Source organism: Peromyscus maniculatus, chromosome 1 (genome assembly GCF_049852395.1).
Source record: "Peromyscus maniculatus bairdii isolate BWxNUB_F1_BW_parent chromosome 1, HU_Pman_BW_mat_3.1, whole genome shotgun sequence".
Taxonomy (NCBI): Eukaryota; Metazoa; Chordata; class Mammalia; order Rodentia; family Cricetidae; genus Peromyscus; species Peromyscus maniculatus.
This window is the reverse complement of record NC_134852.1, coordinates 210,796,255-210,812,296: the sequence shown is the minus strand read 5'-3', so window position 1 is coordinate 210,812,296 and position 16,042 is coordinate 210,796,255. Positions and strand designations below refer to the sequence as shown.

Genomic DNA, 16,042 nt, shown 5'->3' with positions numbered 1-16,042 from the left:
TTTGATAATTGACCACATGCAGATGAATCCCTGGTCAATACATTTTGAACAGCTACTCCATGCGTCCACAGTCCTGAGAGGACAAGGAAGAAGGCAGAGAACTATTTCTGACTTTGAAGCTTGTGTTCTCAGGGGAAGCAAAATACAAACAGGGAGAAATCACAGTGCTTAAAACTGTTGTCCCAATGAATGGGTGAAGAATGCTAACTGACATGTGGTAGTGTATATAAGTGTCAACATGAACAGAGAGAGGAGCCACTGGGGGAGGTGACAAGGAGGACACCCAGAAAGCCAAGGCCAGAGAAGGCTTCAATCAGCACAGCAAGTGGAGTAAGTTGGCAGGGAATGTGTGGGAGAGAAGCATGTTCTAAAGGGACAAACTGCAAATTCTCAGACACACGAGTGGGGCAGTGGGTTCATCAGCCTTCAAGCAGGTTAACATGGTGATTTTAACTCGGCTACATGCTATACTATGACAACAGCTTCCAGCCTAATCAGATGGTCTAGAATGCTGGAATTTCAAGGAGAAACTTGAGAGTCACTCAGATTAACCCTCTCATTTAATATTCAAGAAGAACCAAGGCGAAAAATTGAGGAAGTTAGTGGAGGCAGAATTTGGAGAATGCTGGTCCAGCAGTGGTATCTAGGAAGAGCAGCTCTTTCAAGAAGGGCTGAATGAAGAGTCAAGGGATGGATTTTGCAGTTTTACTTGGTGGTAACTCTCCACCAAGGCCTGCACTTGCATTTGATCATGCAAAATCCTATTTTGTACTTATTGTATAGGTGCAGAACTGAGTAAGACTTGGCTTTAGCCATCAGTTACATCCTAACAGGGAGACAAATGTTGCCAGACGTTAAGAGGTCAGCCCTCGAGTGTAGAAGAAGAGTCTCAGTTGAACCTAGAAAAGTCAGTACAGGAGATAAGAGAAACTGCAGTTATAGGAAAGCAGACACATGGCCTGAGAAATGTGGAATGTAGGCAGTGTTCCTCTGTGTCCCAGCAGCCGCTCCCAAATAACCACTCAGAGACTTATTAATTATAAATGCTCAGCTGATAGCTCAGGCTTGTTAATAGCTAACTCTTAAATTTAAATTAAACCATATTTCTTATCTACTCTCTGCCACATGGCAGTACCTTCTTTCAACATGGCATGCTCATCTTACTTCTCTCTGTGTCTCTCCTGAGGCTCGTTTTCCTCATCTATGAACTTCCCATGTTGCTTCTTCTGCGCCTGGCTCGGAACTTCTCAGACTCTACCCTTCTGCTTCCCAGCATTCCTTCTGCCCCGAAATCCTGCCTAGCTATCAGCCAATCAGCTTTTTATTAACAATGAGAGCAACACATTTTCACAATGTACAGAAGGATTATTCCACAGCAGGTGGGTAAAATAAGGGGTCTTCTCACAATTACTATTCTATTTTCTAAATTTTCTATGTTCACTGAAATGTTTTCTTAAAAACAATAAAAAAAATCCTATATCTCAAAGCCCATGTCACATCCCAGCACCAATCTCTAGTTATAAAGTGGGACTCCATCTGTGGACAGGTGAGAGCATTTCCAAAGCTTTCTACCCTTGGAAGGTTTCACAGTTGTTCACCTAATTCTGTAACACTGTCTCGAGCAGAACCATTACAGTCCTAGGAATCACTTAGTAATCAAAGCAAAAGAAAGAGCCTATTCAGAAAGATGCTCCTAACAAAACCAGCCCTACAAAACAGCTCTGCTAATGACCTCAGTCACCTCGGCTTGAGAAATGATCACACAACTGTATTTTTACTATTATGTAGACATGAAAAATAATGTTTACAAAGTGTTTGCGAAGTTTTTTAAACTATCATGAAAATTATTTCTGTTAACTGAAAAAAAGGATAGAAAAACACACAGCAGAGCTCAGTTTTAGAAGAGGCCTGGGCAGGGACTGGAGAGATGGCTCTGTGGTTAAGAGCTCTGGCTGTGCTTCCAGCAGACCTGGGTTCAGCTCCCAGCACCCCCATAACAGCTTGTAACCAACCACAACTCTAATTCCAGAGGATCTAACACCCTCTCCTGGCATCACTCAGAGACATAAAATAAAAAGTAAATGAAAATATGCATGAATAGAGAGCTAAGAGAAATACAGTTTGTAATATTTCTGAAATTCTCCACAGTGCTTTATAACCTGTAAAGCTAACCTACCTGTTTAAAGTGATTAGAAGAGAATTAGTCTCCATGTAAGGGGCTGGTGATGACATGTGGGTTAGCTTCCTGCTCCTGTCACAAACTGTGCATGTGGCCTAAAGCCACCCAGTGCCCTAGTTTATGGGTCTCAGGCCAGAAATCTAAAGCAGGTGACAATGGGCTATGACAATGATTACATACCAATTTAAAACAAGCTCTGGGGTCCGACATGACTGTGCTGCTTCTGTGGTCCCAGGGAGAAGCCACAGCTAAAGCTTCCCAGCTCCTAGAGGCTGCTCACAGTCTTGGCTGTGGCCCCTCTCCTTCAGAGCCAGCAGCCACACCACTGTGGCCCCCACTGCCATGTCTACTTCCTTGTGCCTCTTGGACTTTCAAAGATGTTCACGGGGCTTACCTGGAAATTTCAGGGTAATCTTATGAAGTCATCTGATCAGCAGCATTAACTCTGGCTGCCCCTTGTGACATAACCTGACATGCTGAGGGGTTCTAGAGATGAAGACAAGACAACTCCAGGCAACAGCTCTTATATTAGTTCGTTTTGCACTCTCATATACATACACACAAATATATGTATATATACATACATAACACATACATGTATATATTTATAGATGCATATATATTTAAAATCTTTATTTTTCTTTCAAATTTACTTTTTACATTATATCTTGAATCTGTACCATTAATACAAAGAAGAGCACCGTCTCTAAAATGCAGAATAAAAGCTGCCCCATATGACATGACGCAAGAGCAGAGTCAAGATATGGAAGAATGGAAAAGTGAAATCGAGAAAGGGAGAAAGAAGGTAGGAAAGTCACAGAGGCACGGAGGGAACGACAGGACAGCTGAGTGACTTAGTGGGGGAAGCAGAGGCCTGATCTAAGGGAAACAACAGTACATAAACCACAGAAAACACAACTGTCAGTCACAGGAAATCAAGTCTGCATGTGTGTGGCTCTCCCAGGGCTTCACAATTATCTCATTTTTTTTCAGGGTCCCCTAAAGATGCCAACACCCCAAGAGAGCAGGATGTAATTTTAAGAACATGATGCCCACATTCCCAAGAGGTGGGGAGGGTGGCTTTGAGTCATTCATTGAGTTATGGATATTTGTTATCATTTAGGATGGTTGGTTACAAGTTGTTATTGGTCATGGTCAGGAAAAAAGCTGAACTAAGGAGATGAGATTCAGGGGTCTTGTCATAAAAAGAAAAAAGGGTGATATAGAAATAGGACTGTTGAAGCTGGAGTTTTCTCAGGTCCTGCCCAGCCCCACAGACCCCACAACTGCTTATAAAATAATCACTCAGAAGCTCATAGTAATTAAACTGCTCGACCATTAGCTCAGGCCTACCACTGACTAGCTCTTACACTTAAACTCAGCTCATTTCTGTTCATCTATATGTCGCCACGTGTTCCGTGGCTTTACCTGCTGCCTTTACATGATGCTCCCTGGACAGCAGGCTGGCGTCTCCTCCCCTCTGCCTTCTACTTCCCAACTTCTCCTCTCTCTTTGTCCCGCCTATACTTCCTGCCTGGCTACTGGCCAATCAGCATTTTATTTATCAATCAATCATCTACAGCATAGGATAAAAAAGTAGATTATTGAATCTATTTTTAAACCAATAAAGCAACTTCTAGTTTTAAATATTTTACATTGATATGGGTTTTTGTATATTCATACAAATTTAAAGTTATTTTGGTTAGAATGTACTGTACATGTTTCTAATCTTGTTCAAGGTATTGTACCTCAAATTTGTACCTCAAATTTCTAGTCCTTGAAAGTTATTATAAACTATTTAGGATAATAAAGAAATGCAGGTTAGTAGTTAGTCACCTATTACAATCAAACTTGCAGTCATGTTAGGTATGTTTTCAAAGTCAAATAGAAATATATTTTAGATAGTCATATGGTCTTCAAACACTTCAGAGATCTACAAAATATATATAGCGTTTATGTTTTAATAACATAAGGTTCTTTTTTTATGACAATGAGACATGTTTGTTCCTGGCAGCACCAATCAACTTCACAGAAGATGATGGGCATCAAAGAAACTCCATAAAGACTTTACTTTCTTTGTAGCAAAAGTTAGCCACTAGGCAAGAAACTGCCCTTGCCTCGACTGCCGACAGTATGCTGTCCAAAGTGGACAAGCAGGACACAAAAGAAAGGACTGCTGAACTTTGCCAAGACAAGGTAGAACAGTCCTTCTACAATCCTGCTTCTCAGAAAGTCTGTCAGATATGCTAGGCCTGCAGGCAGAAGATGGATGCCCCAACATTACAGAGGAACCCTGGGTGACTGTCCAGGCAGCCAGCTGTTTCTGTCATTTCTTATTTTTGGAAGTTGTTTGCTCTGTACTTCCTGTTTACTCAGGTACTATTATATCCTTCTCACATCTCTGATGGAGCTGAAGACCAGATAGTCATAGTTATAATTTTCCTTGTTACCCATCTCAGAAAAGACACTCACAAAAGAGGTGTAAAGTGTATAAGGTTGAAAGACATAAAAAGATAGTTTTGGGTTGGTAATGCAAGTTAGGATAGAAAGTGAATTAGGTACAACACTTTAGACTCACCAAGATAGGATAGATAATGGAGTATTTTCTCTGAATTTGCCAAATGCTAGTGGACTAGACATTCTTAATGTAATTATTGCCTGTATATATTTGTATATAGTTATTGTACTTTTTGCATATAGTTTTTCTATGTTAGTTAAAACCTGTGCTTTTTGTTTAGACAAAAAGGGGGAAATATTGTGTGATATTTTGTTTGTGTTCTGACAAAGTTTACCTGGCAATCAGAGGGCAGAGTTAGCCACTAGTTAACCATCGAGGCAGCGGTGGCACACACCTTTAATCCCAGTACTTGGGAGGAGGAAGCAGGAAGATCAGGAGTTCAAGGCCACCTTGGGATACAAGAAATTGATCCAAGCACTTGGGAGATGGAAACAGGAATACAAAGCAGGAGGAGACAGGATCTCCAGCCCATTTAGTCTGAGGATTCCTAGAGGTCAGAAGTCTCTCGAGTGGCTGCTTCTCTGATCTTTCAGCCTTCATCCTCAATATCAGACTCCAGGTATTTATTGTTAAGACTAATTAGGATTGTGCTTCATCTACACATTCACCTGAACCCCACCCCCAGGACAGATTCTGGCTTTAGATGAACCAAAGGGAAGGCCCTCAATTTCTTGTGCAGCCTCCCCTGTTCATCAGCACTTTTATTTTATTCTTTTAAAAAAGCTTTTATGGGGCCAGGCATTGGGGGCAGGCTTTAGCTAGCATTCGGGGACCAGGCACTGTGGACAGCCTTTAACTAGCACTCAGGGAGCAACGGCAGGCGGGTTAAATCAAGTAAAGTATCCTGTAAAGCAATAAAGGTCTGTTTCTAATACATGGGGATGGAAGTGATGGGAGGCCCAGTCTATACATTCCTGTGCCTACAGATACAATCTCAGAAAGTTTTCAAATATAACTAACCTAAGGATACACACCTTAACAGTCTGTCCATAAAGAGAAGACTTCAGAACTTCTTCCAGAGTTTCAAAACAAGAAATTAAAAGGACAAATGATTTTTCTCCTCTCAGTCAATACTACCAAGTTTTCTTCCACAAGCAATTAAACCTATAAAACTCTGTGAGAAACAAATGGCTTTCCCTCAAGAACTGTCAGGTTTATGTTCTAAAAAGTACTAATCTGAGATTATATTAGATACAGCAATGCCCCAAAGCTGCACCACACCTTGTCAGTAGCCCCACAACTATCCCATGCCCAAAGACCAACAAACAGATAGGATTTGTTATTTGTAGTATATTTATGACTCACAGAGTTCCTGACATAGCAAGGATGTTCCAGGGAAAGACTGGAGAAATCCCACTCCAGCTCCCTCAACCTCTCCCCTCCTGCTGAGGGGAGATACTTGGCTTGCTCTTTCAACAACAATGCTGAAATGCAACATCACACATAGAGTGCTTCTCTTGGGGAAACATGTCAGAAACACAGCACCGAACACCTGATTTGGCATTGGGAAATGGTCACCCAGGCCCCGTGCCTATGCGGTAGGTAGCACAGAGTTCCAGATTCCTAGAAGGAAACAGAAGTCCAGAGTCAAACAGCAAACCATGTGTATGACAGAGGAAAGGGAGGAAACAGTTCCTACAAAACAGGTCCACAGACGGCAGCCACATCCACAGCTTTCTAAACAAAATGGTTTCATACCTGGTGTGTTAACTGTTCTACTCAGATTCAAAGCTTTGTTCAAAACCCTGTGCACACACAGAAGAGGTGATGGTACTGTGTGGTGCTGTGTGCTGTGTGGTGCTATGTGGTGTGTGCTGTGTGGTGTGTGCTGTGTGGTGCTGTGTGCTGTGTGGTGCTGTGGTGCTGTGTGGTGCTGTGTGGTGCTGTGGTGCTGTGTGGTGCTGTGTGCTGTGTGGTGCTGTGTGCTGTGTGGTGCTGTGTGCTGTGTGCCGTGTGCCGTGTGGTGCTGTGTGCTGTGTGGTGCTGTGTGCTGTGTGGTGCTGTGTGCTGTGTGCTGTGTGGTGCTGTGTGCTGTGTGGTGCTGTGGTGCTGTGTGGTGCTGTGTGCTGTGTGCTGTGTGCTGTGTGCTGTGTGGTGCTGTGTGCTGTGTGGTGCTGTGGTGCTGTGTGGTGCTGTGTGCTGTGTGCTGTGTGCTGTGTGGTGCTGTATGCTGTGTGCTGTGTGGTGTGTGCTGTGTGCTGTGTGTTGCTGTGTGCTGTGTGTGTGGTGCTGTGTGCTGTGTGGTGCTGTGTGCTGTGTGCTGTGTGTGTGGTGCTGTGTGGTGCTGTGTGCTGTGTGCTGTGTGGTGCTGTGTGGTGCTGTGTGCTGTGTGGTGCTGTGTGCTGTGTGCTGTGTGGTGCTGTGTGCTGTGTGCTGTGTGTGTGGTGCTGTGTGGTGCTGTGTGCTGTGTGCTGTGTGGTGCTGTGTGGTGCTGTGTGCTGTGTGCTATGTGGTGCTGTGTGCTGTGTGCTGTGTGGTGCTGTGTGCTGTGTGCTGTGTGGTGCTGTGTGCTTTGTTTTGTGTGCTGTGTGCTGTGTGGTGCTGTGTGCTTTGTTTTGTGTGCTGTGTGCTGTGTGGTGCTGTCTGCTTTGCACCACTCAAGGGCTTCCTACAAGAAGCACTGCAAGTACAGTACAACTAGAACTTCCAAGGTGTGCTGAGGAGCCGGGCGTCATGATTTAATCCGCATTCACCGAGCATTCCTGGTATCAAAGGAGAGTGCCAATAAACTTCCTCCATGTCGCTTACCCAGAACACCTTGAGCAGCACTGTCCAGTGTCCCTCCATGTCCAATTTTCAGTGTCTGCTTTTGCCTCTTGTTCCATTCTGGAGTTGGCATTCCAGCTTCTACGAGAGTAATTGGGGTGAAAAGAGTAATTACCAGGTAAGTCAGGGGGGATGTGGATGAGAAGACGACCTCGTCAAACTAACACAGTGCAAATGTGAGGCCAGGCCCACCCAACTAGCAAACCAGATTTTAAAATGTGTAGCAAGCTGAATGGGTGGTGCGTGCCTTTAACAATGAGTTTGAGGCCAGGGTGGTCTACATAGTGAGTTCCAGGCTAGCCAAGGATGCATGAGACCCTGTCTCAAAAATCAGAACAACAGAAAATGTATAGCCGGGCCCGGGAATAGCTCAGCTGGTAAAGGGCTTACCACTCACGCATGAAGCCTTCCTTCAATCCGCAGGACACACACGGAAGAAAAAACTGGGCGTGGTGACATGAATTTATAATCACAGAGCTGAGCAAGGGGAGACAGGCAGGTCTCAAAGACATCTACTTGGTGAGTTCCAGGCCAGTGAGAGACCTTGTCTCAAAATAGTGTGGATGGTGCCTGAGGAATGACACCTCAGGGTGACCTCTGACCTCCACACACAGGTATCCACATCCACACACACAAATGTATGGACACTTCCTAAACAAAAGAACAGTACTTCAAAATTGGTCAACTAGAAACTAGAACTAATTTTTTATGAAAAAAATTCTTATTTATTTACCTATTTATTTGTTTGCTGTTTATGGATGCTTTGGTTGCATGTATAGCTGGGTACCACATACATGCAGTGCCCAAGGAGGCCAGCAGAGGGCATCAGAGCCCCAAGAACTAGAGTTACAGACAGACATGAGACCCCAGTGGATGCTGGGAATAGAACCTGAGTTCTCGGGAAGAGGAGCCAAAGTTCTTAACTGATGAACCATTTTTCCAGCCCCAGGAAAAACAGTCTTAAGCGTGTCAATATTTAGGCTAACTCAGTGAATTCTAGTAATGCCCCTGTAGTTAGAAAATGACAATAAGCTGGTTTGGGCACTTCTGCTACTTTTAAAAACCCTCAGCTAACATCTCTAAATGTTTTCAGTTTCCTGTCCTTCCCTGCTGCTTGCTAACCTTGAAAGCACATCTCACACAGGGCTGATTCTACACTGAGTTCTTGAGCTAGTTTTATTTGTTGCCCTCATGATCAAAACTTTCAGTTCACTAAAGAAACTAATCTCAGAGAAAGCGTAAGGACAAGTACAGAGCAGCTAAGTTGCCGCTGGATTTCTGACGCACTGTTTTATTGAAAATGGGTTCTTCTCTCACATAATACATCCCAACCACTGTTTCCCTCCTCCTACTCCCCCATCTCCCCTCTCCCCCAGATCCACTTTCCCTCCATTTCTCTTCAGAAAAGAGCAGGCCTCCGAGATACAATAAGACAAGGTAAAAGCCCTCATATGGAGTCAGGACAAGGCAACCCAATAGGAAGAAAAGAATCCCAGGAGCAGGCAAACGAGTCAGAGATACACTGCTCCCACTGTTAGGACTCCCACAATAACACCAAGCTGGCAGCCATAATATACACAGAGGACCTGATGCAAACCCATGTGTTTAATAAAAAGAAAAAATAAGGATCCTAACCCAGCTCATGTCACATGCCCGCCATTATGACAACCGTCATACCTGTACCCTGTCCCTCAGCACATCTAACTTACTTTATAGCCACTGACACCAGGGGACAGGAAACATGACAGGAAATGAGAAGAGGGCAGGGCAGAGACAAGGAGAAAGCCGGCAGCAGTGGGAGTGGAGAAGACAGATGGACATTCAGGGGGCTGTGCTGGGTCAGCCAGCCTCACTGCATGACTCCCATCCCACTGGTTCAGAATCTCCAGATCAGGCATACAGTCCCAGTGTCACTCAGGCTATAATGTCACCACACGTGGAGGAACATGACTGAAGCAACAGGAGCCTCTGAGGAAGTGGTTCTCACCCTGTGGGTCGAGACCCTTTTGGAAATTGAACAACCCTTTCACAGGGGTCACATATCAGAGACCCTGCATATCAGATATTTACTTATGACTCACAACAGTAGAAAAACTACAGCTATGAAGTAGCAACAAAAATAATTTTATGACCCCCTCATGTTGGGGGTCACCACAACATGAGGATCTGTATTAAAAGGTTGAAGCATTAGGAGGGTTGAGAACCACTTCTCAAAGATTAGGCCTGGACTTCAAATGCTTCACCTTCCAGTGCATCGTGGATCTCTGTCAGTGTTACAAAAACACATTAGGGAACTCTTGGTATTTCCAACTTGAGTGTCCTCACAGTATGAACATCTCATAAATCCAAGCACCTTGTCTGAGGCCAAATTTATCTCTAACTTACACACATAACGTCTCTGCCACACTTCTGAAATTTTGTTCACTCTTCTAAACCAAATATTCAATGAGTGTTTCTGGATGACCACGTAAGTTCCTTTCTAACTATGAAAACTTAGTATGCTTCAGGCCTTGGAAGGTTCAAAGTCATAGAAGAGAAGGGACCCTACAGTGGCGGAAATCAATGCAAGGACAGGCGGAGAATGTCTACTAAGAGCCTATGGCTGCTGACCAAGAGGGAACCAGTGTTTGTCAGACCTGGGAAGGTCACAATGTGCTATCATTAAGTAGCTTGCAAGGCGATTCTGACGGGAGTCAGGATGGCATTTGGGAGGCACAGTTTAGCTAATATGGATAAACAGAATAGCCCAATGACAAGCACTGTAGACAAGGAGGGAAGAAGGAGGCCAGCATCTCCATGATGCTGTCCAGAAACCAGCCTAGTGACAGCCTCGAGACAACCAGTCCTAATGAAGTGTAACTAAGAAACTTGAGAGTTTCGATGCTATGAAAAGCTTCCCTAAGAATGCTAATCTCTGGTCAAAAAAGCTGGTTTACTGACAAACCAGGCCAGATGAAAGCAATACATCTCTGAAGAAAAAAACAAAACTCCTAAAAACACCACAGCACTCCCTTTGATGCAATTCCTTAGTTCAGTATCTGTAGATGAATTGCTAAACAGTCTTATTAATAAGAAACCCAGAGCCAGATATCAGGGTTAAAACCTGAGATCGGAGGAATAGGAAAAGCCACAAGCCACCCTCACCTTAGTGACGCTCAGCTTCCAAAAGAGAGACCTACTTCCTGTATACTCACACCTATATGCCTTTCTGTTCTGCTATCTTGTCGCAGGAATCTTAGAGGTCTTATTAATAAAATCAAACCTGAGGCCAGTTATTGGGGTGAATGCTGGAAGATCAGAGAGACAGAACAAGCCTCAGCTACCTCACCTTGCCAGTTCCTCAGCTGATCCTGTTTCCTCAGACTGGAGGCCTCTGAGTCCTCATCCAGAATGAATCTCAGCTGAACTGCTGTTCCAAAGGCTGAAAGCTTAACCAGCCAAATGCTTCTAGTTCCTGGTTTTCATGCCTTATTTACCTTTCTGCTTCCTGCCATCACTCCCTGGGATTAAAGGCTCACTTCTTGGAATTAAAAGCGTGTGTCACCATGCCTGGCTGTTTCTAATGTGGCCTTGAATTCACAGAGATCCATGCCTCTGGAATGCTAGGATTAAAGGTGTGAGTGCCACCATTTTCTAGCCTCTATATCTAGTGGCTATTCTGTTCTTTGACCCCAGATAAGTTTATTAGGGTGCATAATATTTTGGGGAACACAATACCACCACACTATCTCATTTGCTTTCTCTGTCCAGCTACATCACTTCCTCTTTCTGCCCAGCTCTGTCACTTCCTGTCTGTCTGTACAGACCTCCAAACCTTTATGGTTAACTAGTGTTGGAATTTAAGGCATGTGCCACCATGCCTGGCTCTGTTCCCAGTGTGACCTTGAACTCACAAAGATCCAGACAGATCCCTGCCTCCCGAATGATAAGATTAAAGGAATGTGCTACCATTGCCTGACTTCTATGTTTACTATAGTGGCTGGCTTTTTCCTTTGATCCTCAGATAAGCTTTATTGGGTTGCACAAATGAAATATCACCACTAATATCCTCTGACAGAAAATAGCATATAAAGAAAACTCAATGTCCTAGCATTATCAGTGACATAATTAAATCCCTCTTCAGCATGCCCACAGCCAACCCAATAGAGATAACCCCTCTCCCTTACTGAAGTTCTCTTCCCAGGGAATTCTAGGCTATTTTGAGCTGCCAATCAAAGTCAACCGTCACAGTTAACAAATGAGCAGGTGCAACACCAGCATTTAGCATCTGGAAGAATGTACCTATTTGTCAACAGACATTTAAATCTGCATTTTACCTGTTATAATTAGCAAATTCCTATCAGAATAGTTTGGGTCCATGTCTAAAAAACAATTTAAAATTGGTTATGGAGGTGCACACCTGTAAGTCTCACATTGAAGAGCTGAGTCAGGAGGATCACTGTGAGTTCCAGGCTACCCTTGACTACATAATGAGTTCAAGGCAGGCCTATCTCAAAACAAACAAAATAGATGAAGTCTTCCAGGAGACACTGAGCAATGTAAAAAGTTTCTATATTAGTACCAAGACAGGCGAGGCTTGTGGTGATATTTTGTTTGTGCTCTAACAAATAAAGCTTACCTGGAGATCGGAGTGCGGAGCTGGGAGCCCACAACAACTTACATCTTTTTTTATGACTAAAGCCTGCAGAAATCACAGGACTGTAAGCCCAGTAACATAAAGCCACTGTTCATCTTTGTGTCTCTACAGGACGGCAAAGATGCAGCTTAACGTGAGAATCAGGTAAAACCAAGGCTTCGGAACTGGGGATTGTCCATAGGGTAAAGTGCTCGAGATACAATCACGAGGACCAGAGTTTGGACGTCCAGCACCCACATGAATACCATGTGGCATTGGAGCCTGTCTGATATCCAGTGTGAGAGAGCCAGGCTGGTTGTTCCCTGGAGCAAGCTGAGTTCAAGAGAGGTACTCTGCCTCAACATGTAAGATGGAAAGCCTTCTCTGAAGATGGCCATCATCACCTTTGACCTACACAGAGAGAGAGAGACAGAGACACAGAGACAGAGACAGAAAGAGACACACACACAGAGAGACAGAGACAGAGAGACACAGAGGGGGGCACATCCATGCACACTACACACATATGCACATGCAAAACAAAACTAAAGTTTTTTGTTTGTTTGATGTTAATGCCACGATTTTAAATTATCTACTGGGCTGATGAACTATGCTTTTCTAATATTTTCCCAGTGCACATGAATCAACAGGAAGAATGCTTAGAAAAATGGCCAACTTCTGTGGTTGATATATTGTGCACCCCAATAAACTTATCTAGGGGTCAGAGAACAGAAGAGCCACTATATTAAACATAGAGGTTAGGCAGTGGTAGCACACGCCTTTAATCCTAGCATTCTGGAGGCACAAATCCAGATCCCTGTGAGTTCAAGGCCACATTGAAACAGAGCCAGGCGTGGTGGCACACACCTTTAATCCCAGGACTTGAGATCTCATGTCTTACTTGAGATCTCATCTCTAACTCATGCTTTTAATGGCAGGATGGCAGGAAGCAGAAAGGTATATGAGGTATGAGGACCAGGAACTAGAGGCTTTTAAATGTTTATGCTTTTTAGCAGCAGTACAGCTGAGATCCATTCAGATGAGGACTCAGAAGCTTTCAGTCTGAGGAAACAGGATCAGCTGAAAAGTTGGCAAGGTGAGGTTGGATGTGGCTTGTTCTGTTTCTCTGACCTTTCAGAAGTCACCCCAATACCTGGCTCCCAAGTTTTTTATTAATACGACCTTTTAAGATTCGTGTTACAAACTTCTATTTTAATGTTCCTCAAAATATGCTCCATAAAGTACTTCCACTAGAATCTGGAGCAACTATTTAAGAGTGCAATTTCCCAAAAATATCCCAGATCTTCAGAATCACCACCTCTGCAAATGTGGGGATTAGGAACCTGTATTTGATTAAAAGACGAATTCTCATGACCACTAGTAGGTGAAAATGATGTCCTTTCTAAGTCCTAGCTGACCCGGTCTATGGGCTTTTCAAATATATTTTTGATGTTTTTAAGTTTGCAACTTGGGAGTACAAACCCGAGTTTCCTTTGGTAGGACTCATTCACAAGAGCCAAACAAAAACCCTGGGAGGGATCAAACACAGAAAATTGGGCTGCAAGCATCAGGGTGGAAACTTGTGTATGCAAGTTGGCCCCCAATCTACACACACATACTTCCCGTGAGGCGCTCACATGGCCACTGTTGGAAGAGTCTGCGCTTGATAACTCCAACCCTAGATGCCCGGGGTTTCTGTCTAAAGTTAATTCAACGGTCGCTCTTTTTCTCTCTTGAGCCGTGAGCGCGCAAATTAAGTCAGTAAGTAAATAAATAAATACTAAAGTAAAATGTAAAAACCCCAGGGTCCTTGCCCTGCGGCGGAGAACGCCGCAGCCTGGTCCCTACCCGGGCTGCAGTACCTGCCAGCAGCTTCTCCTTCAGCCGATTCAGCAGCTCGGCTGAAGTGGGCCCTTTGGGCTTGTGCACGGCGAACACGCCGTTGAGCGACATCAGCTTAGCAGCCAGGGCGGCTTTGGAGACCTGAGCTTGAGATCTGGTCCCGGACGCTACCACTGCAGCTGCAGCTACGGCTGCAGGGTTCGCGGCTGTTCCTGCAGCGTCTGAGGCTGGGGCTGCAATCAGAGATGACACCACCTCTGTCTCAGCAGCTGCCATGCTTTCACAGCCTGTACCCACTACCAGGAGGCGCACACAGATGACACACGAGCCTGAGCTGCATCCTTTCTCGAGCTGTGCCGCGCGGCCTTCTGGGAATTGTAGTCCATAGCCTCACGGTACTGGCCATGGGCTTGCTGGGGCAGCTCAGAGTTCTGATGGAATCTCCACTTGATCTCTGTTTCTAAAGTGCTCTTAGTTCCCTGAGGCAGTACATTGGAGTTGTCGTTGTAAAGTACCCAACACAAACACCAAATTTGTGAATTTTAGGTGTGAAGGACTCACTTCCTGTTCATGGGCACCCTTCTACAACTAAAAGAACCCCTCCCCCCCCCCCAAAAAAAACCCTACCTTCACATTCCTGTGTGTGTGTGTGTGTGTGTGTGTGTGTGTGTGTGTGTGTGTGTGTGTGATATGTATGGAATTTGAAAGACTTTCTGGTGCTTCTGAAGACTCACCTTCTGCTTGGCTCACTGTTTTATCTGATGTAGCATACTCTTGGGTTTGCCATTTAGAATGAAAAATCATCTGAATATATACACTCAGCAGAGCAAGGTACGTATAGACCTCATCCTGTATCACAGATGCCTCACACGTTAGTGACTGTATAAATATCTGGGAATGAATAAATGAATTCTAGCCACTCAATGCCCCCTTATAGACTAAGCCGGTGGTAAATCATGTGACAAGTCTTTTCTGTCCCACCAGCCAGATCTCTGACATGGAGACTTATTAATTATGAAGATCGGACTACAGCTCAGGCTTGTTCCTTACTAGCTCTTATAACTTAAATTAACCCATTTATATTAATCTGTGTTCTATTACGTGGTGTTACCTCTCTTCCCTCTTGCCACATAGAAAGCAAACTCCATGTAGAGGTTCTTCGATGACTATCATCATTTTTGGAAGTAAATTGGTGTTGCCAAGAAAAGACATGTCTCACTGTCATGAAAAGCTGTATGCTATTAAAACATTTTAAATATTCTGTAGGTCTTTGAAGTGTTTGAAGACCATCTATCAATTTAAAATATATCTCTGTTTAACCTTGAAACATACCTAAACTGACTATAGGTTTGATAATTATAGAAGACTAACTACTAACCTGTCTTTCTTTGTTATTCTAATAGTTTTCAAGGACTAGAACTTTACATTACATTTTTAAATGAGCTACAGAGGTACAATACCTTAAACAAAAATAGAAACATATATACAGTATAACAAAAATAACCTTAAATTTGTATCAATATATAAAAATTCATACCAATGTAAAATATTTGAGGCTAGTAGTTGTTCAAAAGTAAACTCAACAATCCACCCTTTTAGCCCATTATTTTTATACCATACCCATTTTTTCCTTCAGAAAGAGATCTCTGAACCTAATCTCCTTTGTTCAGCTTTTTCCTGACCACAACCAATAACAACTTGCATTCAGCCTCCCTAAACAATGACAAACATCCATAACCCAGCGAATGATCAAAAACAACTGACCCCACTTCTTGGGAATGTGGACATCAAGTTCTCTAGACTGCTTCCTGTTGTCTGGGAGAGATGGCATCTTTAGGGGACCCTGAGAAAATTGAGATAATGGTCAAGTCCTGAGAGAGCGAGTTGTATCATTTGTTGTTCAGTCTCTGTGTAATGGGAAAGTGCAGAACTGTGGGGAAATTGTGGCAAAAGTAGTCTGTGAGGCTGGACCATCTCAGCTGGCAGCTTTGAAGATAATTTTGGAAGAACAATTTTTAGAAAACTTCAACAGAGGCATTCTGAGAGGCTGGATCACCTGGACTACTTGCCTTTATTGGTATCTGGTCCTTTTTTTTTCTGAAAACACACAAAAGGTATCATA

At 43.7% G+C, this 16,042-nt stretch overlaps 1 protein-coding gene across 2 annotated transcripts in view; it reads right to left on the bottom strand.

Moving 5' to 3' along the window:
• Trub1 (TruB pseudouridine synthase family member 1) overlaps positions 1 to 14,241 on the bottom strand; it is a 60,167-nt gene extending 45,926 nt beyond the window's left edge. Inside the window, exons 1-2 of one of the 2 annotated variants that reach the window (XM_076563385.1) lie at positions 13,941 to 14,239; positions 7,446 to 7,544 (exon numbers count right to left, since the gene is read on the bottom strand). In XM_076563385.1, coding sequence (XP_076419500.1) covers positions 7,446 to 7,544; positions 13,941 to 14,196 — 355 coding nt within the window. In that variant the 5' untranslated portion in view covers positions 14,197 to 14,239. Of the gene's footprint in view, positions 1 to 7,445; positions 7,545 to 13,940 lie in introns of both variants that reach the window. The other variant, XM_076563386.1, reaches the window with a different exon arrangement.
• Positions 14,242 to 16,042: the final 1,801 nt, after the last annotated feature.